Below are 27,424 nucleotides of genomic sequence, written 5' to 3'. Positions count from 1 at the left end.
GGCGCTTCCGGCCAATGGCTGCGGCGCGTGCGCCCTGCCGCTGACTGACGTATGAAGAGGGGTCGGACCCCGACACCGTCTCTGTGTTTGCTCTCCTTGGACGCTGGGGGGCGTCAGAGACGCGGGATGCCTTTTCCTGGAACGTGACTCCTCCCCGTCAGGGGCGGGGGCCAGGGTGAGAGAGTCTGACTCTAAATAACCGGGGGGAGAGGGATCCGGCAGCCCCCGGAAGAGGAAGGCAATGCCCGCACTTGGGGCCAAGGTCACTGGACAACCGGTGGACACGTATTGCATGCCTCAGGCCAGATGAGCAGCTCTAAGGGCGCGTCAGTCCCCTGGGCCTTGGCTGTGTCCGGATCAAGTGTCCACCCATCCATGGGACAGGCTGCCTGCCCGCCTCGGCCTGCCCAACCTCTGACTCACCAGACTGGTGGCCAAATAGCTGGAATCCTACCCACACCCACTCCTTCCCCGCTACCCTAAGGCTTACGGGAGGTTGTTAGAACTAGGACTGCCTGGGAGTTACTGACCTGGTGGCCACCACCTCTCCCAGGTCCCTGCTTCTCTTAGGTGAGTGCCCTATGGCCTTGCCCACAGCCCTCCACAGGGCAGGGCAGGGCGGGTGTGACTGACCCTTGCCCTCTGGCAGTTCAATGCCACGGGTCTGGGACGGAGGCTGGAACCCCAGAACTCTTGAACCTGCTGGGAAGGGTTTCTGTGCTATTGGGTCCCAGGCTTTGGAGGGACAGATCTGGCCTTAGGAGTGCTGCCCCCCGGGAGCCACTGCCCACTCTCCTCCATAGCTGGGGTGACTCAGCCCAGCAACCATGCCAGGTCTAAGTTAGCTGAGATGGGGGAGGAGCAGAGAGTGCTCTGGGGAGAGGAGCCCAGAAATGGGAGGAGGGAGAGTCTCCTTTCACTTTCCCTTCAACCTCAGAGCACACAAAAGAGCCACAGAAGATGGAGAGCCCCTCTTCCTTGACCAGACTGGGCAGACTGGATAGGGGCCTGGCCTGGCCCTGGTGACTGGAGAAAGTGGTGTTTCTGGGGTGCAGAGAGCCGGTTTTGGTCAGGGACCGGGAGTGGGGAAATGGAGGCAGAGGGAGGTCACCAAAGGGCAATCTCAGGGTGGGGCAAGTTGGTGCTGTGCCAACCAGGTGGGACGCAAAGGCCATGGATGCCTGAGGGCCCCCTCTGTGCCCCAGAACAGCCACGGCTCCAAAGCACAAGCCCCAGGTGCAGCATGAGGGTCCTGAGAAGAAGGGGCGTCAGGGGGCAGAAGAGGAGGACAGTTTCCACTCCACTGCCAAGGCCCTCAGAGCCACACCCACAGAGAAGCGCATAGCCTAAGTGGACCCCCTGTGCCCACTCAGCTGCAACCCTGGGACCCAGGTAAGCTGTAGTCCCCGGCCAGTGCCAGTGCCTGCTCCCTCTTGGGTACAAATACACTCAGACCTCCTCCCCTCCCGCTTGGCTCTGGCCAAATAGCTCAAGGCTCCCAAGTAAACTGTGTTCTTCCAAGACCCCAAAGGTCAGGCAGGGCTATATCCCATCAGATCCAGGTGGGTCATGTCTGCTCTTCTCCTGACCCCAGGACAGGCCCCTGAGCTTTTCAGTCTTCCCCTGACGACACTTAAGGCAGGTTCCCAGACAGGGCCTCCTCTGACACCCCAATGCAGTGTGATTTCTGTCAGCGTGCAGCCAGGTACCCGATCCCACCCAGGGGCGGCCGGAGCCAGCCTGCCCTCCGCACACCCCCTCTGGCGACAGGTGCGTGAAGACTACGACTGTATCCTGAAGCAGACCAACACTGGGAGCAACAACAAGTTCTACATCATCTAGCTGCTGGAAGAAGGTGACTGCTTTATCTGCTGGAACTGCTGGGGGCGCGTGGTGAGTACCACCCACCCACCCTGTGCCCGCATCCTCCCCACCTCTCCCTGCTCAACGCATGCCCCCTGCTCCCCGGGGTTCCCACAGCTTACTCATGCCAAAAGGCCACAGCCTCTGACTGTGCTCTGCCCCACCTCTGACATCCAGGGGCACTCGGCACAGGGCCTGCACAGTAGAGGCCAGCAAACATTTACGGCAGGCACTGTGGTAAGCACACCTCTGAAAGCTGTTGCTTGCCGGGAGAGGTGGGCCAGTCAAAACTCAGCCGCTTCATGTCACTGGAGGATGCACAGAAGGACTTTGAAAAGAAATTTCGGGACAAGACCAAGAACAGCTGGGCAGAGCGGGACCACTTTGTGGCCCACCCCAGCAAGTATACACTTATCGAAGTACAGAGAGAGGCTGAGGCCCAGGAAGCCATGGTGAAGGTGAAGTGGCCAGGGAGGGAGGGTAGGCCTGGGCCGAGGGAAGGGACAGCCACTGCCCAGCTGTACACCCTCAGGCACAGGCCTTCCTCTCTGGCCTCGATCTGGCCAGGCCCTGCTCCAGGTTCAGGTGCCCTGCTCAGCTGGTCCTGCCCACGTGGGCCCTGTACCCCTAGGTAGACAGAGGCCCAGTGAGGACCGTGGTTCAGCAAGTGCAGCCCTGCTCCCTGGACGCAGCCACACAGAAGCTCATCACCAATATCTTCAGCAAGGACATGTTCAAGAATGCCATGGCTATCATGAACCTAGGTGAGCAGGGAGGAGCCAGGAAGGGTAGCAGGGGTCTGGGGGTGGCAGGGCTGTGGGCCTGACTCCCCACTCTCCCCATCCCCCCAGATGTGAAGAAGATGCCACTGGGGAAGTTGAGCAAGCAGCAGATTTCCCGGGGTTTGGAGGCCCTGGAGGCAGTGAAGGCGGCCCTGAAAGCCCCTGCAGATCGTGGCCTCAGCCTAGAGGAGCTGTCCTCCCACTTCTACACCATCATTCCCCAGAACTTCGGCCGTAGCCAGCCCCCACCCATCAACTCCCCGGAGCTTCTGCAGGCCAAGAAGGACATGCTGCTGATGAGGGTTGGCAGGTTGCAGGCAGTGGGGTTACCAAACAGATAGATGGGGCAAGGGAGATGGGAGACAGATAGATGGACTGCGATGGGCAGGTCGTAGGACAGGGGAGGGGAAGGCCAGACAGATAGATGGGGTGGGGCTGAATAAGGTGGGGTGGCCATGGTCCTATTTATGTGGGAGGGGGAGGGGAGGCCCAGGGTCAAGGGGACACACAAGCTGCCAGTGCCCATCCCCTTAGGTGCTGGCAGACATCGAGCTGGCCCATACCCTGCAGGCAGCCCCCGAGGAGACAAAGAAAGTGGAGGAGGTGCCACACCCACTGGACCGAGATTACCAGCTCCTCAAGTGCCAGCTCCAGCTGCTGGACCCAAAGGCGCCTGAGTACAAGGTGGGCTGGTCCCCACAGAGGAGCCGAGCTGGCAGTGGGCACTGGCCCTTTGCCTGTCTGCCCTCCAGGTGCCCAGAAGAATCCCTCTCCTAGGGCCTCCTCTCGCTGTCTCCAGGGCCTGAGGAGAGCTCTGGGACTGCAGGGGACAAGTGGAGGTTAGTCCATACATTTCTTGCTCTTGGCACTCAGCTTCTTCTCTCCCCGCAGGTGATACATACCTACTTGGAAAAGACTGGCAGCAAGTACAGTTGCCCTGCTTTTCAACATAGTTGGACAGTGAACTGAGAAGGGGAGGTGAGGAAGATTCCCTCCCCACCATCACTACCTTGTCCCTTAGGGAGATGACCTTGGCTTATCTTCCTTTTAGCGAGTTGGCTGAGAAACTCTGACCAGATTCCACCAGGCCTAGGTCTTGTGCATGTGTGCATGAGTATGTGAGTGACTAGGGAACCCTTGGCCTTGGTCATACCCTCTGATGGCAGACAGAAACACCTGAGCTTGGGTGGCATGACTCTGCTGGTTCCCATCTCCCCCCCAGGGAGATCAGTTCCAGGCCCACGACAAGCTGGGTAATCGGAAGCTACTGTGGCACGGCACCAACATGGCTGTGGTGGCCGCCATCCTCACCAGTGGGCTCCGCATCATGCCACATTCTGGTGGCCGTGTTGGCAAAGGCATCTACTCTGCCTCGGAGAACAGCAAGTCAGCTGGCTATGGTGAGGTGTCCCTTGGAGCCAAGCCCTGAGTGGGTATGGGGACACTAAGGAGCATGGGGCTTATTACTTGTCCCACCTGCGGTGGATCCAGGAGAGGACCCCTCGGATAGTTACTGACTAGAGAGCTCCGTGGGGCATCCTGGGGGTTGGGGGACTCAAAGGAGGCATCCGCTGGTCAGCGACAGCTTCCTGGAGAAGGTGATGCAGATGGGATGAGTGTGCCAACCTGACCTGGGAAGGGGTGAAAGAGGAGCCTTCAAGGTAAAGCAGCCAGGGAGTGGCACGAAGCCTGGGAGGCTGCGGCAGGTCAGCACCTCCAGGCACGGCCTGATGACAAAGCTTAGAGCAAATGCCTAGTGTGGGGGTGGGGCTTGGGGGCCCAGGAGGATCAAGGGAGCCTTATTCAGAGAGCGATGGGGAGTACAGTTGAACGTGGCTGCAGCCGTTGGGAGGGTGGCAAAGGCCAGAGGCTGCAGGGAGGCTGTGTTCCCATCCAGGCCAAATGTGATGGGCCCCCAGCCCAGGGCAATGGAGGCGGAGGAGGAGAGAATCCATGAGAGGAGTATGTGGGAGGTGGGATGGGCAGCATTATGGGAAAGGGTCGAGGGTGTCTCCAGTGACCCCCAAGTTTCTGTCCAGAGGTGTCCTCACTGAGGTGACCTGCCCCTACCGGCTCCTCAGCCCAGGTTGACCTCATTATTGGAGACCACTACCCGCCCCCACTCAAGAGAGCAAGGTCGGAGGATTCATCCAAGTGCAGATGGAGCTGAAGGTTGCTCAAGGCCAAGGCGTCCACTAGGAGGGCAGAGGAGCCTAAGAAGGAGTGGAGGGTGGCCTCAGGAGAGCATTGCAAGGGGGTATCAGGGTAGAGGGTGAAGGATGCCGTGGCAAAATCAGCAGAGCAGGCCTGAAAAGCCCCCACCCCAGATATGGTCACTGGAAGGCCATTACTGACCTTGGTGAGGGTGGCAGATGCCTGGCCTCTGGGAGCTGAGGAGTGGAGGAGAGAGGGGGGGAGGCAGCACAGCCAGGACAAGGGGCCTGGAGAAATGGTTGTAGGAAGGATGGAAGAAGGATGGGTACTTTTCTGGGCCGGGGCAGCAAAGCCAAAGGAGATAACAATGCAGCAGAGAGGAGCCCAGGGAGTCAGGCAGAGAGCCGGTCTGCCTACCCTGAGCCTCCCTGTGTCCCCCAGTTACTGGCATGTCCTGCGAGGCCCATGACATTTGGCTACATGTTGCTGGGTGAGGTGGCACTGGGCAGAGAGTACCGCGTCATCGTCTATGAGCCCAGCTTGAAGCAGCCACCCCCTGGCTTCGACAGTGTCATTGCCCGTGGCCACACAGAGCCTGGTGAGTCCCATGAAGCTGGACAGGTCTAAGGATAGAGGTAAGGCTGATATGGAACAGGATGCTTTCAGGGAGGAGGTGAGCAAGGAAGGGGCTTGTGAGGAAGGACTAAAAGAAGCAGGATTCTTCACTGCAGTCATTCACTTTATCATTCAACAAACATTCACTGATTCAACAGATCTTTCCTGGGCATCCAGGAGAGCTTCAAAGAAGAGGTGTCATTGACTGAGCATTGAAAGATGAGCAGGCATTTCCCAGGCAGAGAAATGGGGGAGGAGATTCCAGGCAGAAGGCCCAGCCTATGCAGCCGTTTGGAGTTTGGCAAGGTGGGAATGAGTGGGCACTCCCTGTGGTAGAAGTGGAGTGCACAGGGGGTAGGACTTACCGGTAAAGCCAAGGACCAGTGACCCTTGGGTCATCCATGGCCCTTGCTATGCCCTGCAGTTCCAACCCAGGACACGAAGCTGGAGCTGGATGGCCAGCGAGTGGTGGTGCCCCAGGGCTAGCCCATGCCCTGCCCAGAGTTCAGCAGCTCCAGCTTCTTCCAGAGCGAGTATCTCATCTACCAGGAGAGTCAGTGCCGCCTACGCTACCTGCTGGAGGTTTGCCTCTGAGCTGTCTGCCCGACCCGTCCACCGCCAGGAGCTAGACCATCATCCTCAATCTTCCTCCCATCCCTGGTGCCCCCATATCACCCCTTCTTGCTCTCAAATCTCCCTCCTGTGTCCAGACAGTGATCCCCTCTCCCTCTAATCCTTGTTGGTCCTGGCATGGCTGTGGCCTCAGTCTCGCCTCCTAAGGTGATGGGTGTGATGGACTGGCGTTATTACTGGGACACAGATACAGCAGCCTTTTCAAGCCTGTGTAGTTAGAAGGGCACAGGCTGAGAGTGGGCGGGTCCCACATCCACCCGGGCCGTCTACCCTGGCCCAGACTGTCTATCCGAGAGGGGCGTGATCACCGAGGTGGGCCGAACTTCAGACATGCACAGGCAAGTGTATTAAACATTGTATTGGCTCACCCCCTGACCTCTGCTTGTCTGTGCCAAAGCTGCACCAGGCCTGGGCCTCCTTTCTCTCCACAGTGACCCACCACACCACATAGCAGTTCCAGCCCCACTCCAGGGAGTGACCACTCACACGGGAGGACGTGGGTTGTACACACACTCCCACCCACCCTGGTCAGTCTACATTGGTCACTGCAACGACCGGCCTCCTCTGATCATTGAGCCTCCAAAAGGGACCCTCCCCATCAACTCAGAACTGTTGGTCATGTGGGGACCCACCTGGTGATTCTGTCCTTTAGCCCAGACATGACCAGGCAAATCAAGCGTTCCTTGTGTCTTGGCACCAAACACCCATGTGTGTCTTCTGTGTGAATATCATAAATGAATTGAGATTATCTGCAAGGGGTGCAGCTCTGCTGTCATGAAAGGAATGCTAGTTATCACCCCAGGTTACCCTGTCCACAAACAAGGGGTACAGATGCTAGACAGCAGGTCAGGGTCCAGTGCAGTGTCACACACCACATTTAGTTGTCATGTCTCTTTGGTCTCCTTTCATCTGAAACCATTCTTCAGCCTTTTTTTTTTTCCTTCATAAATTTGACACTCGTGACACTACTGAAGAATACAGGCCGGTTGTTTTATAGACTGTCTCTCAGTTCGGGTTTGTCTGATGTTTTGCAGTGATTAGATTCAGGCATTGCCGTTTGGGCAGGAACATTACATGAATGCTGTGTCCTCGGTGCACTATATCAGGAGGGACATGTCCCAATTCTTGGTGATGTATATTTGGTTGCTCAAGGTCGTGTCCACCAGGTTTCTCCACTGGGAAGTTACCATTTCTCCCATTTTAAATTAACCAGTAATCTGTGGGGAAATATTTTGAGGTATAAATGTCCCATTCCTCATCAACTTTCACCCACTAGCTTTAAAATCCAATGATGATTTTTACCTGAAATCGATGACTTGAATCAATTTTTGCTAAGATGGTTGTAAATGATAGTTATCTAATTTAATTCCATCATTTCTTCTATATTTATTAATAATAGCCCCCTTTGTTTATTATCAGTATGGATTTGTGGGTTCCTATTTTATGCAATGGGTTATAATCCATTACTGTTATTATTTTGATCCTCAAATTGTCCCAGCTTTGGCCAGCAGAAGGTCCTTCAAGCTGACTCCTGTGTCTACATCATTTTATGAACACTTCCTTATGTTCTGGTATCACACGGTGTTCCAGGCTCATCTTGCACAAACCTAGAATCAGCCATTTCTCCAAGGAGCCCTGGTTCCCTAGAGCAGGAAATGGTATTTAGAATCCAAGATCTGGGCAGTAGGTATGCTCTTTGGTACTGGGTGTCATTGCTTTTCAGTCCCAGTAGCAAAGAGGGCTAGGAAATATGTATATGTAAATAAACACATCTATCTGTGTCTGTTTCTCCCATTCCAATCCAACACCATGTGGTCTTTCCATTCTTCCCCATATCCATAATTTTACTCCTTCCCCAACTGTCAGAACTTTGGTTCTCATCAGCATCAATATATTTACTTATTTGCTCAAGCCCACACAAAAAGCAGTTTCAGAATTGCTACACCCAATACCACTGTGAAAAACAAACTTTCTAAGTAGAGCTCAAGATTTACTGAATCATTCAAGATTATCTTTTTGTCTTTAGACTGAGGGTCAATGGTCAAAGCAACAATTTGAACATAGGTTCAAATGTTACTTGGATTAGTTATTTATTTCCCTCCAGTGCGGTTATATTATTCATTTGAAATGCAGGTAGGTTCATTTGCTTCTATTTATATTCACTTTTAGAGTTTTTCTCGTCTTTGTTGATTTATTTTTTTCAACACGTAGAGCATTAACATGGTTCCCAAAAGTCCAATCTATCCAAATCTATGCTCAGAAGAGTGTCCTCCTAGCCCTCTCACTCCATGCCCACCCACCTGCTGTAGTTTCTGGTTTATCCTTCCTGCATTTCTGTGGGAAAAAAAAACAAAAACAGACAAACTACAAAGTGTTTTGTGTGTTTTTTTTTTTTTTGGCCATGCGGCATGCAGGATCTTCCCCAGCCAGGGATCGAACCCGCACCCCCTGCAGTGGAAGCATGTAGTCTTAACCACTGGACCGCCAGGGAAGTCCCAGAGTATTGTTTTTGTTTTTGGCTGCATTGGGTTTTCATTGCTGCACGTGGGCTTTCTCTAGTTGCAGCGAGAGGGGGGCTACTTTTCGTTGTGGTGCACAGGCTTCTCATTGTGGTGCCTTCTCTTGTTGTGGAGCACGGGCTCTAGGCGCGCGGGCTTCGGTAGTTGTGGCACACAGGCTCAGTAGTTGTGGTGTGCAGACTCAGTAGTTGTGGCACACGAGCTTAGTTGCTCTGCAGCATGTGGGATCTTCCTGGACCAGGGCTCGAACCCACATCCCTGCATTAGCAGGCAGATTCTCAACCACTGCACCACCAGAGAAGCCCTTGTTTTGTTTTTAAGTTATTTATTTAATTTATTTATTTTTGGCTGCATTGGGTCTTCGTTGCTGCGCGCGGGCTTTCTCTAGTTGCAGCGAGTGGGGGCTACTCTTCGTTGCAACATGCGTGCCCCTCACTGTGGTGGCTTCTCTTGTTGCAGAGCATGGGCTCTAGGCGCGGGCTTCAGTAGTTGTGGCACGCGGGGTCAGTAGTTAGTTGTGGCTCATGGGCTCTACAGCGCAGGCTCAGTAGTTGTGGGCGCATGGGCTTAGTTGCTTCACGGCATGTGGGATCTTCCCAGACCAGGGCTCAAACCCGTGTCCCCTGCATTGGCAGGCAGATTCCTAACCACTGCGCCACCAGGGAAGTCCCTCCCAAAGTGTTTTAATTGCTAATTTAGTTGAATGATTTTGCAGGGAGCATGCACTCTCCAACCCACCATAGTCCCCATCCCTCCCTATTGCCTTCCCCAGTCCCCTGTTCTCATTTGCTTTCCCACCTGGCCCTGCTGAGCCCTCCCCAGACCCTGGTGGCTTGGGGGCTGCCCCAGGCCTGCAGGCCTAACTGGGCAGTAAGAAAGCCAATGCTCTCTCCTTCTTCTGAACCAAGACCTCAAGAATCCAGCTTCACCTCCTGGAGGCAAATGCCCACATTCAAGTTGTGCTCAAGTACAGGAAGTGGTGCCTGTGTGGACAGAGCTTAGGAAGCAGGGGACCTGGTTTCCAGGTATAACTTGGCTGTGTAATCCACAACACATTCCTTCCCTCTCTGAGCACCAGTTTTCTCATCTGAATAATAGAGAATTGGACCGGGTCCCTTCGAATTCCAGCAACAGGTGACTCAAATCCAGAGGTTCATGCCCTGTTGTCTGCCACCCAGATCTGTGCTGATGCGGACTGCGTGCCTATGAGGGGTTCTAGGGGCACAGGCACAAGCAAGACACAGACAAGGTCCCTGCTCTCAAGGGGCTTGCATTCTAATGAAACAGGCTCTAAACAAGTATGTGCATAGATATGAAATACAATATCAGGTAGGAAAAGTACCAGGAAGAAAAATAAAGCAGGGTTAAGGAGTAGTGATGGGAAAGTGGAACAATTTTAGGAAAGATGGTCACTGAAGGCAGAGACCTGAATTAGGTGAGGAAGCAAGCCATGGCCATGGAGAGATCTGGGGCAAGGGTGTTCTGACAGAGGAGACAGCACATGCAAAGATCCTGAGGTGGAAACCATTTTGACATGTGGGAGAACAAGCATGAAGACCGTACGGCTGGAAGTATGGGAGGCAAGGAGGAGGCGGGTGAGGTCAGAGAGGTGGGGAGAAGGCCATCTCAGCAAAGAGGAGGTAAGATTCTATTTTGATGATGGGAAGTTCTTGGAAGGATGAGTGCAGGATCATGACCTGATTTCATTTGTTTTTAGAGGGATCCACTTCAGCCAGCTGTGTAGAGGGTGGATCTATGGTGTCAGTCAAGATCCAATCAACAAAAGAGAAATCACTCTATGTATTCCAGACAAGAGGAATTTGATACAGGAAAGGAACTGAACTACCAAAGGGGCTGGTAAGTCAACCCTGGGATTAGCAACAGCAGAAAGTTGCTAACACTCTTAGGCTGGAAGAATGATGGCATTCCAATGCCCAGAGGCCAGGGTCACCCAGCAGGCACCAGAACCCCAGAGGGGACTGCCTGAAGGGAGCCAGGGCTATGGAGAGAGAGGATGTCCTCCACAGAGACAGATCCAGAGGTAGACCCAGGCTGAGCACGAAAGGGAAAATACCCTGTGGCTTCTCCCGTCCTGCCACCCTCCAGCCTTCTGCTGGTTACTTCCATTGGCTGAATTTACCCAAAAACCAAATGACAAAGGAGCCTGGGAAATCAGTTTCTTAGAAGGCAGAGCAGTGCTGTGGAAGATGGGAATGGATCTAAGGGCAAACAGACAAATGACCAGCACAAGGTGCAGAAGCGGAGGCCAGGACGGGTCTGAAATGGTCCAGGTGAGAGGTGGTAGTGGCTGGGAGCATGGCAGTGGTGGTGAGAACTAGCTGGATTCAGACACATTGATGGATTGGATGTGGTGCGTGGAGGAAAGGGAGGTGTCAATGGAAACTTCTGAGATGGCATTTACTAAGGGGGGAAGACTCTGTGGAGCGGAGTGGGGTGGGGGGTCATGAGTCAAGTCCTGTTTTGGGGCATAGGACTTTTGAGATGCCCAGTAGTCCCTGTACTGGGGGTGATGTTGAAGAGACAGCCGGAAACCCAAGACTGGGGTTCAGGGGAGAGGAAGGAGCTTCAGACACAAAGGCAAGCCATCAGGGTATACATGGGGTTTTGCCATGGGACTGGGTGACACCACCTGGGGGGCATATGCCCCATTGGAGTCACATGGCTTTCCCTGAGCCAATACCTTGGTGGTGGGGGGTGCAACATACTGACTGGCCAGGACTGGGTTTCATGCCTAGTCAGGAATGTGATATGAAAGGTGAGGGTCTTGCTCACCCAAACCACATGTCCTGAGTTGGGGAGAGGTGACTTCCTAAAGAAAACTCAGAGTGTGCTTAGCAGAAGGGGACTTGTTTGCTAACAGCAAAAACAAAACAAAACAAACAGCAGTTGCTCCCTAAGGTTTCCTCTCATTAATTCCACAGTGTCTTGAAGCACCTATTCTGTGCCAAGCCAATACCAGCTGAGCAACCTACTATGTGCCAAGTCCTGTGCTTTTCCCCTCACTTTACCTAGAGAACTAGCCCTCCTGAGGACCAGAGGGTACCTAGGGATCTCCCAGCTCCAGCTCTCGTCTCACTGGTACCTCAGTTTCCCCTCAGTACAAAGGCTGAATGATCCGATTAACCCCACTGATGGGGATGGTGGAAGACAGCAGATGTGGGGGGCAGCACTTCCCACCCCTGGAAAAGGCAGAATAGGATGTGGCTGACTCCAAAGCCCACACTCTTAATGTCCTGAGTCTCACTCCAGCCTGTGCCTGCTTTGGGCCCCCCTCCCGAAGCACCCACAGCACTTCCACAGCACAGCCTTCAGCCTCCAGCTGGCAGCTGCTAGGACCCAGGGGGCCGGTGCCAGGCCCTGCCCCTCCCTTGCCAGCTCTGTGTGTCTCCAAAGGGCAGCATCAAAGTGACAGCCGGTACCATCTCCAGCAGGGGCTGAGTTGCTGGGGTGGAGGACAGAGCCACAGTCCCAGCCTTGCACACTTCCATGGGGCCGGCCAAGCCCCCAAGAGAATGGCAGCCTGGGTGTCTGAGCCAGCGCCTGGGCAGCCTGTGAGGTGAGAGGCTAGAGGAGCAACGCATGGGTGATGGGAATGCGGCCGGGGGTGGCGAGGGGCGGGCGGGGGAAGCTCCATTTCGCTCTCTGCATCCCAGCACAGGGTGAAGCCTGAGCGCTCGAATGGCCAACACCACAGGGCTGAACGCACCAGAAGTCGCAGCCTCGATGGGGTTGATCCTGGCGGCTGTCGTGGAGGCGGCAGCACTGCTGGGCAACGGCGCACTGCTGGTTGTGGTGCTGCGCACTCCGGGACTACGCGATGCGCTCTACCTCGTGCACCTGTGCGTAGTGGACCTGCTGGCTGCCGGCTCCATCATGCCGCTGGGCCTCCTGGCCGCTCCGCCGCCGGGGCTGGGCCGCGTGCGCCTGGGCCCCGCGCCCTGCCGCGCGGCGCGCTTCCTCTCGGCGGCGCTGCTGCCCGCCTGTACGCTCGGCGTGGCGGCGCTCGGCCTGGCGCGCTACCGCCTCATAGTGCACCCGCTGCGGCCCGGCGCGCGGCCTCCGCCCACCCTCGTGCTCACCGCCGTGTGGGCGGCGGCGGGGCTACTGGGCGCGCTCTCCTTGCTCGGGCCGCCGCCCGCACCGCCCCCTGCCCCGGCTCGCTGCTCTGTCCTGGCCGGGGGCCTTGAGCCCTTCCGGCCGCTCTGGGCGCTGCTGGCCTTCGCGCTGCCCGCCCTCCTGCTTCTCGGAGCGTACGGCGGCATCTTCCTCGTGGCGCGCCGCGCTGCCCTGCGGCCCCCGCGGCCCGCGCGCGGGTCCCGGCCGCGCTCCGACTCTCTGGACAGCCGCCTCTCCATTTTGCCGCCCCTTCGGCCTCGCCCGCCCTGGGGCAAAGCAGCCCTGGCCCCGGCGCTGGCCGTGGGCCAGTTCGCAGCCTGCTGGCTGCCTTACGGCTGTGCGTGCCTAGCGCCCGCTGCCCAGGCCGCCGCGGCCGAGGCGGCCGTCACCTGGGTAGCCTACTCGGCCTTCGCGGCTCACCCCTTCCTGTACGGCCTGCTGCAGCGCCCTGTACGCCGGACGCTGGGCCGTCTCGCCCGACGAGCGCTACCCCGGCCCCCGCGGGCCTGCACTTCGCGGGCCTGGCACCCGCGGGCCCTCCTGCAGCACCTCCATAGACCTCCAGAGGGCCCTGTCCCAGGCCCTTCTGAGGCACCAGAACAAGCCCAGGATTTGGCAGGAAGGGAGAGCCTGAGCATGCCAGAGGCCACGTGAGAGATGTCTCCCAAGGTGAGCCGGGACTGGAGAAAGCAGGGTGGTATCACAAAGGGCCCATGCAGCCTCCAGCACAGCTTATGGCAGGTAGCCTGCCTGCACTTCTGGCTCTGGAATGGGAGAAAGGGGGCCTGCAGCCTAGTGAGGCCCAGAGGCTTCTGGGAGCTAGGAATTCTGAGTTCTGGGCCCAACTCTGCATGGCCTTGTACACAGACCAACCCTTCCCTAGGCATCAGTCTTCCCATCTGTACCCTGGACCATCTCTAAGGGCTCCTCCAGCTTGGGTGATCTGGACACTCATGGATGATCCCCAGGCCAAGGAAGAAGCAGAGGTGGGCAGGATCACAGAGAAGAGGGCCCTAATGGCTCACAGCCAAAGGGAATGGGCCAAGTAGGGCAGGGTCTGGGTTACAGCCACAGCAGGAGGAACCAGTGAAGGGACATTCAGAAAGACCTTCCGCACATCTGCACCAAGGAGAGGCTGGACAAAACTACTGGAACTCCTCCATCAGCTTCTAAAAATGCCCAGAAAACAACTGGATCACTTTGGTGCCAGAGGCAGGAGGCTGGACAACATGACCCGCCAAAGAGCCCTAAAGCCCCAGAACTGGCATGTGGAAGGGGCCGAGGCCCAGCTGGGGCTGATGGAGTCACAGATGGGGGTCCTCTGGGGTCTCAGCTACACCCATTTTCTGGAGGTTTTGCCAATACCCACAGTGTTTCACAGCTTCCTGGTCTCTCAGAATATTTATTCAAAAACAGGAATTGAAAAAACTGTACAGAGTGTCTGCTGCTGAGAACTCGGCCCCTGCCCCCATGCCACTCCCCCAGCTGCCTGGCAGTACCCCCTCTTCGGGTTGCCCTCTGCCAAGCCCAGCCAGTCCATTCCAGTCAAAAGGGTATCAGTGGAAGCAGCAGGAATCTGCAGGGAGGTGGGGAGAGAAGCATGGCCCCCAGCCACCCCCAGGCCTCCTCCCTGATCCCCACAGGGGGACAGGAGGCAGGGAAGCCCTGAGGGATGGGGAGTGCATGAGTGACCCCCGCAAAGTGGGGGCACTTAGGATGCTCCCTGCATCCAAGCACAGAGCTAGAGGGGATCAAGACCCCTACCCTGGGGCTGCTGCAGCTCCCAGAACCCTGGGCCAAAAACCGCCCCCACTCCGAGAGCAGGAACTCCCACAGACCTGGGCAGGGTGGGTGGTGCATCCATGCGTCTGGGCATTAGCGGCGTTTGGGACCCCCCCTCCCCGGGGTGGAGTCTCCTTGGGCAGATAGTGGAGGCAGCCCCCTGCCAGCAGTCCTGCCTGCCCCTGTGCCTGTGCCTCGGCCGGCCTCAGTAGGGGGAGAATTTCTGCCGCTCAGCTTTCTTGCTCCCATTGGCCGCTGCCATCTTGGCAGTGTAGGCCGCCAAGCCCGGCGGCGGCCCTGGGGAGGCAGGTGGTAGAGCCAAGAAGGGTACAGGCTTGAGGCCGATGAAGTTGGAGAGGGAGATGGCATAGGGCGTGCCCAGCAGGCCTGGGGGAGCGGTGGGCAGGGCCGTCAGGGGTGGCGAGAAGGGGGCAGGCAGGTCTGTGGGGGCCGAGCCGGGTGTCCCCCCAGAGGTAGACTTGGCCGTTTCTAGACTGGAAAGAGGGATAGAGGGGGAAGATGAAGGGGAAGGTCAGGGGTGAGAAAGGAGGCAATGAGGGCAAATATAAGGGGTGAGATTAGATGAAAAATAGAGAGGATTTGAGAACAATGACCTGGGGTGGGTGTGTTTGAGGAGAAGATGGGAAAGGTTGGAAAAGCGCGGACGGGAAGAAAGGACAAGCAAATACAGCACTGGGTAAGGGGAGAAATGGGGAGGCCGAAGACCCAGGGAAAAGAGACAGGGTTGGAGAAACAGGACGTGGGGGACAGATGTAGGGGAAAGATGGGGCAACACTGAACAAGTGTGGCAGGGTTAGGGGAGGCAGAGCACAGGCCCAGGAGAAGGGAGGTCAGCTCTCCCCACCCGACCTGTGCCTTTCTCAGGCACAAAAGTCCCATGACCTGTGATACCCCACCCCACACTCACCAGGCAGTGATGAGGTACTGGGCCAGGGCGATGGACACTGGTGAACCAGTGATGGTCACGTGCCGCTCACCAGCGCCCTCTGCTTGGTTCCCGATCTTGATATGCGCCCCTGACATCTGCCGGATCTCACTGATCTTGCTGCCCTGGCGCCCAATCACGCAGCCAATCAGCTGGAGAGAAGGTAGAATTCAACCCTAGGTGAGGCCCAGACCCCCCGGGCCCCCCTACCCACCCTCAAACCACCCCATCCCGTGCTCACGTCGTTGGGAACCAAGAACTCCTGTGAGCTGGTCTGTGTGCCAGGATCCAGTCCTGTGGGGGAGAAGAGGGATTGGGCGTGAGTCTGGACCTTTGCTGCCTCCCCATGTCCTTTCCAGAGGGGCTGCCTGGCCCCTTGGGATCTGCCCCTGCTTCCTTCTGCAGGGACTGCTCACCTGGCACCATGCTGGGTGAGGCAAAGGGGACTGCGTGGCCCGAGAGCTGCTGGAGCTTGGTGACCTGTGCCAAGAAGAGGGGTCAGGAGTCAGAGGAGACTCAGTTTGGGAAGGGGTGCCTTGGGCTGCGGTCACTCACCTCAGCTGAAGTCACAGCCCCATACTGACCCTGGACGGAGAAGCCCTGTGGGGACAAAGTGGGTAAAAGGGGGTTACTGTGATAGATCAGGGCCGTTTGGCCAGTCACCCCTCCCCAACTCTCCCTGGACCCCCCATTCCTTCTTCCATCCCCTTCCCCTTCTCCAGTAACACATCCCACCCCTCCTGCTGTTCCCCCTCACCTGGTTGGTGGAGAGAAGGACAGTACCTAAGGAGAGGCTTGGATGATATGGGATAGTGGCTCCTTTGGGTGGGGACTGGAAGGCACAAATGGGGAGGCTCTATCAGGACCTTTTCAGACCCCCCATGACCCCCATGACCTCCCCAAGGGCCCTGTGTTCTCAAGGCCCTCCCTATAACCCCAGGTAAATGCAGCCCGACATCCTGGAGCTTTTCACATCCATCCCTGCAGCCCCGCTCTATCCCCATCTGGTGTCACATGCCTAGGATTTGGGGGCCTGACAAGGCAGGCCCAGGGCCCATCCCCTGCCCTCTCTCCCTGTCCCAGGGCAGCACCTCCAGGATGACAGCACAGATCTGGCGCACACACAAGATGATGGCATCAGGCACCCCAGAGACGGTGACAGCACGCTCTGTGGAGTTGGGGAGCAGGTCCCCTGCCACCTGCACCTGGGCACCTGTAGTCTGCAAGCAGAGAACGGGGGCCACTTCCAGCTACTCCCATAACCCAGAACATGCCCAGGCTCAGAGCTCCCCACAGGACAGGAAGCTGTAAGCCCAGGTCTCCCCTCGAAACTGAAGGGTAAGACTCTCTTGGGGTGGTATCCCCTTCCCCTCACCTCTCGGATCTCCTTGATCTTGGTGCCAGCCTTCCCAATCAGCGAGCCACACTGGCTTGCAGGGATGACAAGGCGCAGGGTCACTGGAGGTCTGGAGACACTCCCCCCGTTTGCAGGAGCAGCGCAGAGGTCCTGGGCAGGAAGACGGGGTTGGCTGTGCATGCCCCTGCTGCTCCCCCTCCCCTGGAGCACCTTCCTGCTGGGGGATGAAGGAGGGAAGCCTGCCAGCATCCCACTCTAATGAGAGAATCCTGCCCTCAGCTTGGCCTTCCGTCCCACCCGTAGCCACTCTGTGGAGTCAGAATCCTGTTCCTCCCAGGGAACCACCCGTGGCCTCCAGCCCCTCAGACAGCCACAGACCTCGTCCAGCTTGAAGGCAATCATGGAGACTGCATGGAAGACGGCTGCTGTAGATCCGGTGATGGTGGTGATGCGCTCAGGGCAGGAGCCCTCAGAGATGGTGATCCGGGCGCTGCTCTGTGGGTGCAGGACAAGTGCCAGGCATCGGGGCTCCTTCTCTGCTTCCTGGCCAAGAACTTGCCTGCCCCTTCACTCACCAGGCCCCAGCCAAGGCTGGAAACGGCCACCTTCTAGGGGCACTCACTGGTCATCCCAGATGGTGGATTCAGGGACAAGGTGAGGCAGGCATCTCCCCTCCCCTCCAAACCAGGTGCCCTGGGCTCCTCTCCCAAACTCCGTCCTCACCTGTTCCCGGATTCGCTTTACAGTCTCTCCTTTCTGCAGGAGACAAAATAGGAGGCAAAATAGAGAATGGCTCTTAGGCCAAGCAGCCGTTGCTTCCTTTCCTGGACTGAGGTCTCAGGTTGAAGGGGACATACAGAACAGAACGAGGTACCTACCTTCCCAATTATGCTGCCCACTTCCTGCAAACAAGACAAGAGTGGAGTCAGCAGGGTACCAATACCCCAGGCCCAGCGCTTTCCCCTACTTCGGGTAGGGGCTCTGCAGGAGACAGGATACCCAAGATCAAACTCCCTCCCAGAGGACTAGGTCTTGCCTCGAGTTGCACTTTGCCCCCTCCTGAGCCACAGCGAAGCACTCCCCCACACGCACTTACTTTCCCATGCATCAGCATCCGCAGCGTGAGGGTGATGCTGAGCTCTGGCTCCTCCTCCAGCCCCGCATCTGAGCCACTCATCCTGTCAGGCGGGGCTGGGGCCGAGGCCGCCTGGGAGTGCGTCCACGCTGTGGCCTGGTCGGCTCTGCGGGGGCAGTGGGAGATGGGTTAGAGAAGAGCTCAGCTTTCTTTCAGGTCCCTTGCCCTTACATGGGAACCCCAGAGCCAAGCTAGACAAACTTCCAGAGCAGAGAGCGTGGACCACAAGTTTCAAGTGTCACATTGACCAGTTTGCTGTGTGCAGCTCACTAGCTGTGTAAGCCTGGCTGACATATTTAACCCTTCTGAGCCTCAGCTTCCCCATCTGTAAGAAGGGGATACCCAGTCCAGTCCCCAGAGTTATGAGAATTAAAATGAGATAGGTGCATATGTGATAGGCACCCAGTTTCCACAAGTATCCTTCCCTTCCCCTCGTACGTCAGAAGAATTAACTATGGGAGTCCAGAGAGGGACCCTCCTACCTGACCTCTTGGAAGAGGGGACCCTTGTGGATTGGCCCTTGAAGGTTGGGTTAAAATCGAAACGTTACTTCAAACGAGAGGCACTTGCGTCCAGGGACCAGAGCCCCTGCTGGCTAGAGCCTGGAGGAGCAGCTGGGGAGCTGGAGCAGCCACGGAAGCCATGGGAGGTCTTGAAAGGTGGGCAGAAGTGAAGGTAGTGAGGCTCCAGGAAGGTGGGCTGCACCTGTCCACTAGAGGTCACTAAAGCAGAGGCTCCTGCGGACAGCTGTGAGCGAGGTTCATTCAGCACTGGGGGTGGGGATGGGGGTGGTGTCTGGGGACCAGCCGTGTGCACGGTGGTTTTCTGAGCCCTATGTGCTGAGGAGGTTAGAAGTGTCCGGGCTGGCTGTGTTCCCAGCCTGGAGCACTTTCTACTGTACCAGAAACAAACCACTTGGACTCTTGAGTCTCAGTGTTCTCACCCGTAAAATGGAGGGACTGCTTCCCCCTTGGAACTGGGTGATGGGTAAGAAAGGGATTGGGGGGCTGGGGAATGTCAAGGCCATTAACTGATGGAAGAAGGAGGAGCTGGAGATTAGATGCTGGGATTAGCCCAGCCGCCAGCCCTCCCCACCCGACCCCTTTTCTGCCCCAACTTAATCCTGAACCTTAATCCTGCTTGGAAATCCCTCTCCTCCAGCGGCTGTCTCCCGCCCGCCAAGGCTCAGCCTTGATGGGGAGCTTACTGGGGAACTAGAACCTGAGCAGGAAAACAGGGAGGGGACCAACTGGTGCCAAGTCTGAGCCAAGAGCAAGCCCTAACCCTACGAATTCCTACTGCCCGGGAGGGGTAGGGGGGATGAGTGTGCTGGGCTCGAGCACCCCAGAGACCCCTGGGCACCTTCCTCCTCAGCCCCCTGCCCTATCCTGAGTCCAGGGTCAAGGGTATGGAGCTCTGTTCAATGCCCTCTTCAGAAACCCCCTTGCTAGCCTGAGCATGGGCATGGAGGAGGTGGGGTGGGGCTCCCAGCCTGGCTGTGTCTGGAAGCCACTGTATGGCCTGAGATCTTTATTTCTTCACCTGTGTACCATGGGGGTGACAACCCTGACTCCCCAAACACCCAGTTACTGTTGCCCCCCCAGCACCTGCTCCTCGCTCCGCTTGAGTTCTGTCCATTGGCTCTCCAGAGGTCAGAGGTCAACAGTGGATGCAGGGCCTGTGCTCTGTGAGCATCCTGGCCAGCCTCATGCTGGCTGCCCTTGCTAACATTCCCCCAGCTGCCGGCAATTCCCCCAGCAAAACACTCGTGATGACGTGCTTAGTTTCTGTTGCCCTGGCCAGCCCAGGAGCCCCTTAGAGCAGGAGCCAAGGCTGCCACCCTCTCCTTGTGTTCCCAGAGCCAGGCCGGAGAAGTTACTCAGAACACACTGGTTATCTGAACAGATGAATTCACCAAACAGAAAGGGAGCCTGGTGCCTAGAGAGGGTCCGTAACCTGCCCAAGGTCACAGAGAGGTGGGGCCTGGTGGGACTAGCAGGGCCCTGCCTGCTAGTGTGAGGGCCTGTCTGCTTCCTCTGTCTGGCTGTCCTGTCTGGGTCTGTCTGTCCTCTTCCGGGGGGGACAGGGGCAGCTCTTCAAAGGTGGGGAGCAGGCTTTTCAGACCCCTGCCTGATTAGTAGACATGGGTTGTGTTTGGAAAGGACTGTACTTGTCCAGAGCCACATCTTAAGCTCCAGAACTTTCTGGGGCTCAGGGACCTCTTTGGGGTGGTAACCAATGGGAGACCCGACATTTCCCTATACCATTTGCACATCAACTTTTGTGGGCAAAGGCTCCTGGGAAAATAGGGCAGAAGGGCTGGGATGTGGCCAGAACTAGGGCTCCTGCCCTGAAAAAGATACCTGGGTTTACAGCAGAGCCCCACTGCCCCAAATTCAATGGGTAACCTTGGCCAGGCCTGCATCTGACCTAGACCTCAGTTTATCTACCTGTGCTATGTGTGTGTGTTTGCAGGAAGGGGGTGGGGGAGGGGAGTAGCTGGTCTCTCTGTGTCCTTCCTGTTTTGATAGACCCTCAAGGTCTTTCCTCTGTTTAGGGGAGAACAAGGGGTCTTGATACAGGTCTCGCTAATTATTCTCCTAGGAGCCCTAAGAACAAGCAGCCCTACTAGGCATATTGGCTCCCCTTCTACCCTTACAGGGACTCTAGGGAGTTGCTTGCTGCTCCAGCTTGGTGGGCCCTAGGTCCCTGCTGGGCCACCCACATGGCAGCCACGCATCATGCCACACTGACCTCCAGCTCACCTCTGGGGGTGCCCAGCCCCCTTTGGTCAGCAGGGCTCCCTGGCAGAACATACCAAGCTCAGACCAGGCCTCTGACCTCCGGCGTTCCCTTCTCCCCGGACCCCCTCCCCAGATCCAGTGCCCACTCCTTCTGTCTCTGGCTTCCTGCCACTCAGGCTGGAGGGGGCGGGGGGTGGGGGGTGACAGCTGTGTAAGCAATGGCGGCTGCCCCTTCCTGCCCCTCCCCCCCAGCTGTCTCTCTCTCATGACAGCTGCCCAATCAAAGGGCCGGGGGCTTAGCCAGCTCCCCCACACACACAGGGATCAAGTGTCCACCGTGGCTTTGTTCTGGAGCAAGAACAATCCGGGGGAGGGGAAGGCTCCTGGGGCCAAGCAACTCAAGTGGACTGGCCCGCCCCTTGGGGGATTCCCTTGGCTCTAATAGCTAGAGTGTCTGGACCAACTAGGGCTTGTAGACCCACCTGGGCTGGGAAGAGAGAGAAGGGTCCAGTCTCCAAGTTCATCCCCCACCTTACATCCCCCAACAGTCCCGAACCTAACAGCCTCCTTCTATTCCTACTCCAAAAGCAGCCATGCTGGCCACACCCAGTGATGCTGGAGAATGGCTCAGGGCATCAGGCGGGGATGGGGGGTGGGGGAGTGGACCCTGGGACCGGAGAGGATCAGCACTGAGGGATCCTGACTCCCCTGCCCATCTTTTTCTCTGGGTATGCTCACCCTTTCTGATTAGCTAGGCCTCCAGAAGAATTGCCCCAGCATCCTTGGATCCATATGCCCAGCCTCTCAGCCTTACAGCCTCCCAGGATGGCCATTCATACCTACTTTATGGGAGAGTCGGGGGAGGAGGGGCCTGGAGGGGAGCAGCGTGGGATCCATGAGCTCCAGCCTCTGGTTCCTTGACCTAGAACTGTCTTGTAGACTCACTACTAGGCAGAGAAGGGAAGCTCTGACAAGCTGGCTGGTGCCAGAAATGCTACAACCTACTTAGAGCATCATTAGGCAACCCCTCAAGAGCCCTCACAGCGAAGGGAAATCAAGGCAGGCCCAGGCCCAGACTGGAGTCCAGGAGAAAGGGTACAACTTCATAGTACGCCCCCACGCACTGGTACCCATCCCCTCACTGTCTCACCCAAATTGAGAAAGGTCTGTAGCTTCCATTCTCCATGCTGGAGACTGGGTCACTCTGCTGCTCAACAGCCATCCTTGGCTCCCCAATGCCCAATGAATAAAGCCTGATCTCCATAGATGGGCACTCAAGGCCCTTCATGATCTGGTCTCTGCCAACTTCTCTTGTCTCATCTCTACCCCATCCCCCACACACACCAGACTGCAAAACACGCCTAGCACCACCAGGCCTCTGGGCCTTTGCCCAGGCTGATCCTAGCTTGAAATGCCCATCCTCCCTACTCTGTCCAAATCCTTCTCAGATGCTGCCTCCTCTGTGAAGCCCTCCCCAACCTTCCAAGTCAGATGTTATCACTCAGGCCTCTCTGCCCCTCCAAGATGCCTGCAACTCAAAGAAGCCCCATTTGGGCATTTCTGAGCCTGCCTTTCCACTACACAGAGTTCCAGGAGGGCAGAAGCTCCTCCAGGAGGGCAAGAGCCAGTACCAGCCTCAGTGTGCAGGGAGAAGAAAGGGCTCACAGGGCCCAGAGGCATTAGAGACCAGCGATGGGGCTAAGAATCCCAGAGAAGCAGTGACAGTGGGGTGAGAAGACCCAGGGCTCAGGGGACCAGCCCCATGGGAGAGTCAGGATCCGCCTGGACAGGGTTCCCAGTTCCCATTCCTTAGCACCCCCAGCCCCTGCTCCTGCTGTGTCTCTGGGTCTCGGGGCTCCCCAGGCGTTATCACTGGGGTGGGGGATTTGCACTTTGAGACTTCTGGAGGCCCTGAGTGGGTTTCCCCATGGCGAAGGGGGGCTGAAGGAAGAACTGTGGTGTGGCATAGGTTTCACAAAATCGAGCTTAGACTGTCATAGCTGGAAGGGCCTCATCAGAGGGGAACCTGAGGCCCAGAGAGGAAGGGGCTTGTCTGTAAGGCTACATGAGAATGGGAGGCAACTGGCAGAGCTGGCAGAACCCCAGGGTCCACCTGTGCAGCTCAGAGCTCTTTCCTCAAGAGGTCAGAGCCACTAGGCAATGGGGATGGAGGCTGGAGGGGGGCAGTGATGGGAGTAGGGAGGGTGGGCAGAGCCTGTCTGGGGACACAGGGCGGGGCAAAGCCAGCCTCCCTGTGGCCTGGGCCTGCCAGGGTGTGTGGGCCGCCTGCTCCCAGCCCCCCACCCTGAGCATGCAAGAAGAACAATCCCCTTGTGTTTGGGCAGCCTGAGCCTGCATGCTGATGAAGGCTGGGGGGTGGGGGCTGGGATGGGGGCGCCTTGGAGGTTGAGGGGGTTCCAGGGCCCGGAGGGGCTAGCGGACCTTCAGATGGGAAAAGGATAGGGTCCCAGGTGCTGGCTCTGAAGCAGTGAGGGTAACCCCAGGAAAGAGTGAAGGCTGCAGTTGAGGTTTAAGGTCCTAGGGAGTCACTGGGGGTCTAAAAACTCTTTGTAGGAGGAGAGGAGCCCCTGGGGACACATGCTCTATTGGTCCCGCATGAAGGTGATCATCCTGCGCTTGGTGGGAACTAAGAGCCCACATTCTGGAAGGAGGGAATGCACCTGGCCCTGGGTGCATCCCCTTGAAGACCACTCCCCAGGGTGCTGGAGTCGGGCGGGGCACTGGGTGCCACAGGTCCCAAGATGGCGGGCCTGGGATAGGGGACTGAGGAGGCGGGCACCTCCCTCTCCTGGCCAAGCAGGCTCCAGGGCCAGGCTGAAGTGACTAGCCAGAGTCACCGCACCTCCCAGGACTCCAGCTAAGAAGCTAGGTCAGAGCTGAGGGGCTAAAGAGCCACAGGGCACGAGGGACCACTCCGACCGAGCCCCCAACTGTCATCACGCATCCCTGGCCTGGAGGTCTGTGTCTGGCGCCCCCAAGGACTGCAGAGAATGGGAAGGGGTGTGTGTTGAGCCAGGAACTGCAGGGGAATGGCAGATGGAGACAGAGATGGAGCAGAACCAGAACCCAGGGCAGGAGGTCGAGAGAAGAGCAGGTCCAAAGGACAGAAACAGCAGGTGGGATGAGGTCCTCAAATCTGGGGTCTCAGGTCCAGGAAACCCCTCCCTGGTACTGGGGGCTCCTCTAGCAGACCAGCGCCCCCCACCTGTGCAGGCCTGGGCCCGTGTGGGACAGGGAACGTGTTCCTCGCAGTCTCCCAGTCTCCCAAACCCGCGACCCCAGCCTGTGGACTCAGGCGCGGGCTCCCAGCCCCCGGCCGAACCCCCAAACTTCGCGGCCCGCGGTTCCCCGCCCGGCCCGCGCCCTACCTCGCTGGGGCTGTCCTGCGGCGGCGGCGGCGCGGCGGCTGGGCCGCTCAGTCCCACATTGTCCCCGGGAGAGGCGGCCGCTCACAACTGCGAGTGACATCAGCTGCGAACAATGAGGGGTTTGACAGGCGCGGAGCCCGGCCGGCCCGGAGCCCGGCTCCGCGCCCCCCCCACCCCCGGCCCGCCCGGCCCGGCCCCTCCCCGCCCCCTCCCCGGATCCGATTACAGCGCGGCGGGCCCGCCCCAGCCGCCCCAGTGCCGCAGCCGCCCGCCCCGCCCCGCGCGCCGCGGTGCGCCCCGAGCGGCGGCCGCTTCCGGGAGGGCCGGGGCGACCCTACCCCGGCGGCTCCTCCAGCCCCCGGGAGTGGGGGGCGAGGGGCTTGGTCCGGCCTGAAGCGCGGTCCCAGCCACGGTCCTTCCCGCGCCACCCGCGCCTGCGCCCCGCTCCCAGTCCCTTCGCTCTCGGCCAGCCGGTCCTTCCGTCCCGGGCCGCCCGCTCGGCGACTCTGCCGAGCCCCCTGCACCCCCATCGCGGCCTCGGCCCCGCCGCCAGCGCCCGCGCTGCCCCGCTCCGGCTCGGGTCCCTCGGAGCTCAAGTTTCGACCCTCCGCCGGGTCGGGTTCCCGGCGCTCCTCGCTTCTGCGCCATCCATACCCGCGCGGGGCTCTCGCCCACCAAGCCCCGCACCCCTCAGCCACCCCCAGCTTCCGCGAGGCCCAGCCCTCGTCCGTCCAGGACAGGTTACCGGACCAGCTGGAGGAGGCGCCTGTGAGCGGTGTGACCCTGTGCACCCGCCCCGTGATTCCCCCAGAGCTACCCCCAGAATTCCTTTTTGGGCTAGGGTCGCGAGGGACGCGGCGCAGTTGAGTACTCCACTAGGAAAGGGGTAAGAGTAGGGGGAGGAGCTGGGCGGTTCCCAAGCTCTCGCTTTCCCGCACCGCACCCCCGGCTGCCGCGCCCCCTGGGGCGCAAATCTACCTCCCCCTCTCCTCCGTAATCGGCTCAGCCTGGTCCCACTGACCTCCCCCTCCCCCTACAGCTGAGTCTCTTGGCACCTGGGTGTGTGGGGGTGGGGAGGGGAATCCAATCTCCCTTCCCCTCCATCTGGCCCGGTGGACAAAGGGCAGGGGGACCATCTGGTCCCGCCAGGGTGGGGGAGGGGCCTGCAGTGGCGGTCCCAAGGGGCGGGGGAGGGGCGGCGCTCTGGAGACAGCGAGAGCCTGCGGGGTCTAATTGCATCACTTTATTTCACAGACCTCCAGTCTCTGTCTCCCCACCCCCCAAAGCTCAGAACAGGAAACTAGTTTGGTTGAGAAGACCCAGGCCTAATAACCTGGGGAGCTGTGGAGCACAGAAGAAAGTGGAAAAGCTGGGAGATCTGAGGGTCGAAGTGGTGGCCCTTCCCTTTTGTGAGCATTTCTGATCTGGGGGCCAGCTGCAACCTGTGGGTGAGTGAAGTTCAGAGCTGGCCACACCCTAAGCCTGGTAGAGGGTCTCCTGCAAGGGCTGGCCTCATGGTGTCCCCACCTTCCCAGCCATGGGGTGCTGAATGATTGGGGAGGGCAGCATGTGCCTGTGCAAGTGCTTGTGTGGGGACAGAATATGCGTGTGTGCCTGTGCATGCAATGCAAAGCTGCTGTGAGAGTGTCCGTATCAGCCCAGAGTTGCATGTACCTGTGTGGTTGCCCCCAAGTGAAGGATCTTATTTTGGAACGTAGATGACTGTAATGTGTATGCATGCATGTGGGCATGTATGTATTTGTGGCCTAAGAGGTGAAGGTAGGGGGTGTTTGTGCCCAGCAGAGCAGCCAAAGGAGAGGTGGGAGGTGGGGGGAGGCTGGGCAGAGCAGAGGAAGGAATGCAAGCCGAGCAGGAAAGCCTATAGGCGAAGCTCATTCTAATGGATTACCCTCCACCACATTATGTCCCTTGACTCCTGAATTTTTTTCCCTTGATTTCACCTCTTCAGTCACTCACTGCAAAAGAAAGAAGAGGAAAAGACAGACCCTAAAAGAGCTCAGATAGAAAGACACACCTGTTGGATGTGCAGGATGAGCAGGAGCCCACGGAGGGAAGGAGAGAGAATGAGTGAGAGAGAGCCCAAGGCAGGCAAGTGGCCCACCCCCATCAGCAGGGCTGCGCCTCATGCTAGCTCCTGCAGGAAATCCAGCAGCCCTGTATGCCACTCCTCGGGTTTGTCAAGGTAACAGGGGTGCCCCGCCCCCTCCATGACCACCACCCGGTGGTTGGGCAGCTGCTTCAGGTGCTCAAAGCTGGTCTGACCCATGGGGTCCTGGTCTCCATATACGATAAGAACTGAGGTCTAGATAAAGGAAAGGGAGGCAGAGTCAACAGGGACCTGCCCCACCAGCCCCAGCCTCCTAGATATCAACTCCAGCCCTCCCCATCACTTCGGTCTCTCCCTGGGGTCACCGCAAATGACAGAGAGAGACAAGTTGGCCCAGTGCAGGGATGGTTTGGAGAGGCATGAATTTGTGTATGCCTCAGCACACAGTTTAGCACAGGGCTTGCCACAGTAATCTTCTGCCAAGTACACCAAAAGGGTGGAATTTGGTGGTTCAGCTCCTCCCGGAAGCTACTCCTTTGGTTACCCAGTACCCAGGGCCCCGGGATGGACTGTTCCTTGCTCCTGGCAGGGACATCTCAGCCTCCCACATAGAGGTACCTTCACTCTGGCATAGTCGGCAGCATTGATTTTGTCAGTGCAGATGGGGGCCACTGGCACATAGCCCCGGATCTGGGAGCCTGGGGCCACGAGGAAGGGCAGGGAGTACATGCCACTCAACGATGGGCTGATCACGACTGGGGGGCCCATATCCAAGGCATCCACCACAGCTGCCAGAAAGCTGCTGGGGACCAGCTCCCCAATAGGGGCAGGGGCTGTTGCTTCCTTGGATCGCCCCAGACCTGCAGGGATTCAGGTGTGGGAGAGACAAAAGTGGTGAGTAGGAAAACAGGGGAGAGAGGGTCCCTTCCTCCAGGAAGCCCTCCTAGGTCAACCTCTGCACCAGGTTTCTGCAACAAGCAGTGTTTCATGCTGTAGTTATTCTTATAGCAACCTAGGTCTGTCATATCTGTGGCAAGCATAAGGCATTTCCTTCCACGTTTGTGCCCATCTCCCCCAATACAGCGTCCTCAAAGAATCAAGGTCTGAAGCCCAGCTTGGCCAGATCCAAGTCCCAACTGTCCACTACAGATTATGTAAGCTTGGGAAAGTCCCCTCAGCCCTCTCTCTACTGTTCAGTTTCCCCATCTGTTAAAAGGAGGTAACAAAAGTGTTTGTTGGCTTCCCTGGTGGCGCAGTGGTTGAGAGTCCGCCTGCCGATGCAGGGGACATGGGTTCGTGC

General features: G+C 58.0%; 5 protein-coding genes across 14 annotated transcripts in view; 3 read left to right on the top strand and 2 right to left on the bottom strand.

The window, feature by feature from the left end:
• Positions 1-44: 44 nt before the first annotated feature.
• PARP3 (poly(ADP-ribose) polymerase family member 3) lies at positions 45-8,564 on the top strand (the record flags this gene model as incomplete). Its single annotated transcript, XM_028483985.2, is given in 12 exon segments — positions 45-175; positions 1,206-1,392; positions 1,771-1,897; positions 2,137-2,321; positions 2,495-2,627; positions 2,715-2,947; positions 3,180-3,329; positions 3,537-3,623; positions 3,868-4,045; positions 5,241-5,272; positions 5,274-5,397; positions 5,839-8,564. Coding segments are annotated over 12 exon segments (1,737 nt in total), but the record flags the coding sequence as incomplete, so codon positions are not given.
• On the top strand, positions 8,562-14,136 carry GPR62 (G protein-coupled receptor 62). Of its 7 annotated transcripts, none has more exons than XM_028483992.2 (3): positions 8,562-9,591; positions 10,284-12,143; positions 12,241-14,136. In XM_028483992.2, the coding sequence occupies exon 3, from the start codon at positions 12,266-12,268 to the stop codon at positions 13,355-13,357; it is 1,092 nt and encodes a 363-aa protein (XP_028339793.1). In that variant the 5' UTR covers positions 8,562-9,591; positions 10,284-12,143; positions 12,241-12,265; the 3' UTR covers positions 13,358-14,136. The 7 variants fall into 7 exon arrangements, with proteins under 7 accessions (XP_028339793.1, XP_028339789.1, XP_028339788.1 ...); XM_028483988.2 differs by having other exon boundaries at positions 8,562-10,423; positions 12,016-12,143; XM_028483987.2 differs by having other exon boundaries at positions 8,562-10,423; positions 11,509-12,143.
• Positions 14,089-24,215, bottom strand: PCBP4 (poly(rC) binding protein 4). Of its 2 annotated transcripts, none has more exons than XM_024124094.3 (13): positions 24,057-24,214; positions 17,885-18,029; positions 17,667-17,690; positions 17,512-17,544; positions 17,167-17,283; positions 16,807-16,938; positions 16,523-16,651; positions 16,189-16,263; positions 15,987-16,031; positions 15,848-15,911; positions 15,673-15,725; positions 15,414-15,583; positions 14,089-14,979 (listed from the first exon to the last, which is right to left on the bottom strand). In XM_024124094.3, exons 2-13 carry the CDS (start codon positions 17,963-17,965, stop codon positions 14,691-14,693), a joined length of 1,212 nt encoding a protein of 403 aa, XP_023979862.1. In that variant the 5' UTR covers positions 17,966-18,029; positions 24,057-24,214; the 3' UTR covers positions 14,089-14,690. The 2 variants fall into 2 exon arrangements, with proteins under 2 accessions (XP_023979862.1, XP_054938349.1); XM_055082374.1 differs by having other exon boundaries at positions 14,857-14,974; positions 24,057-24,215.
• Positions 24,216-24,340: 125 nt separating this feature from the next.
• The window catches only part of ABHD14A (abhydrolase domain containing 14A), an 11,419-nt gene continuing 8,335 nt past the window's right edge, over positions 24,341-27,424 (top strand). For 2 of the 3 annotated variants that reach the window (XM_024123937.3, XM_007105944.4), the window contains exon 1: positions 25,417-25,504. The gene's annotated coding sequence lies outside the window, so the exon portion shown is untranslated. Of the gene's footprint in view, positions 24,943-25,310; positions 25,505-27,424 lie in introns of those variants that run through there. The other variant, XM_028483984.2, reaches the window with a different exon arrangement.
• Positions 25,498-27,424, bottom strand: part of ABHD14B (abhydrolase domain containing 14B) — a 5,200-nt gene continuing 3,273 nt past the window's right edge. Inside the window, exons 3-4 of the mRNA XM_007105943.4 lie at positions 26,743-26,984; positions 25,498-26,379 (exon numbers count right to left, since the gene is read on the bottom strand). Coding sequence (XP_007106005.2) covers positions 26,200-26,379; positions 26,743-26,984 — 422 coding nt within the window. The 3' untranslated portion in view covers positions 25,498-26,199. The remainder of the gene's footprint in view (positions 26,380-26,742; positions 26,985-27,424) is intronic.

This window comes from Physeter macrocephalus, unplaced genomic scaffold (assembly GCF_002837175.3).
Source record: "Physeter macrocephalus isolate SW-GA unplaced genomic scaffold, ASM283717v5 random_91, whole genome shotgun sequence".
In the NCBI taxonomy this organism is placed as follows: Eukaryota; Metazoa; Chordata; class Mammalia; order Artiodactyla; family Physeteridae; genus Physeter; species Physeter macrocephalus.
The sequence above is the reverse complement of the archived record's forward strand: the minus strand, read 5'-3'. Positions and strand labels throughout refer to the sequence as shown.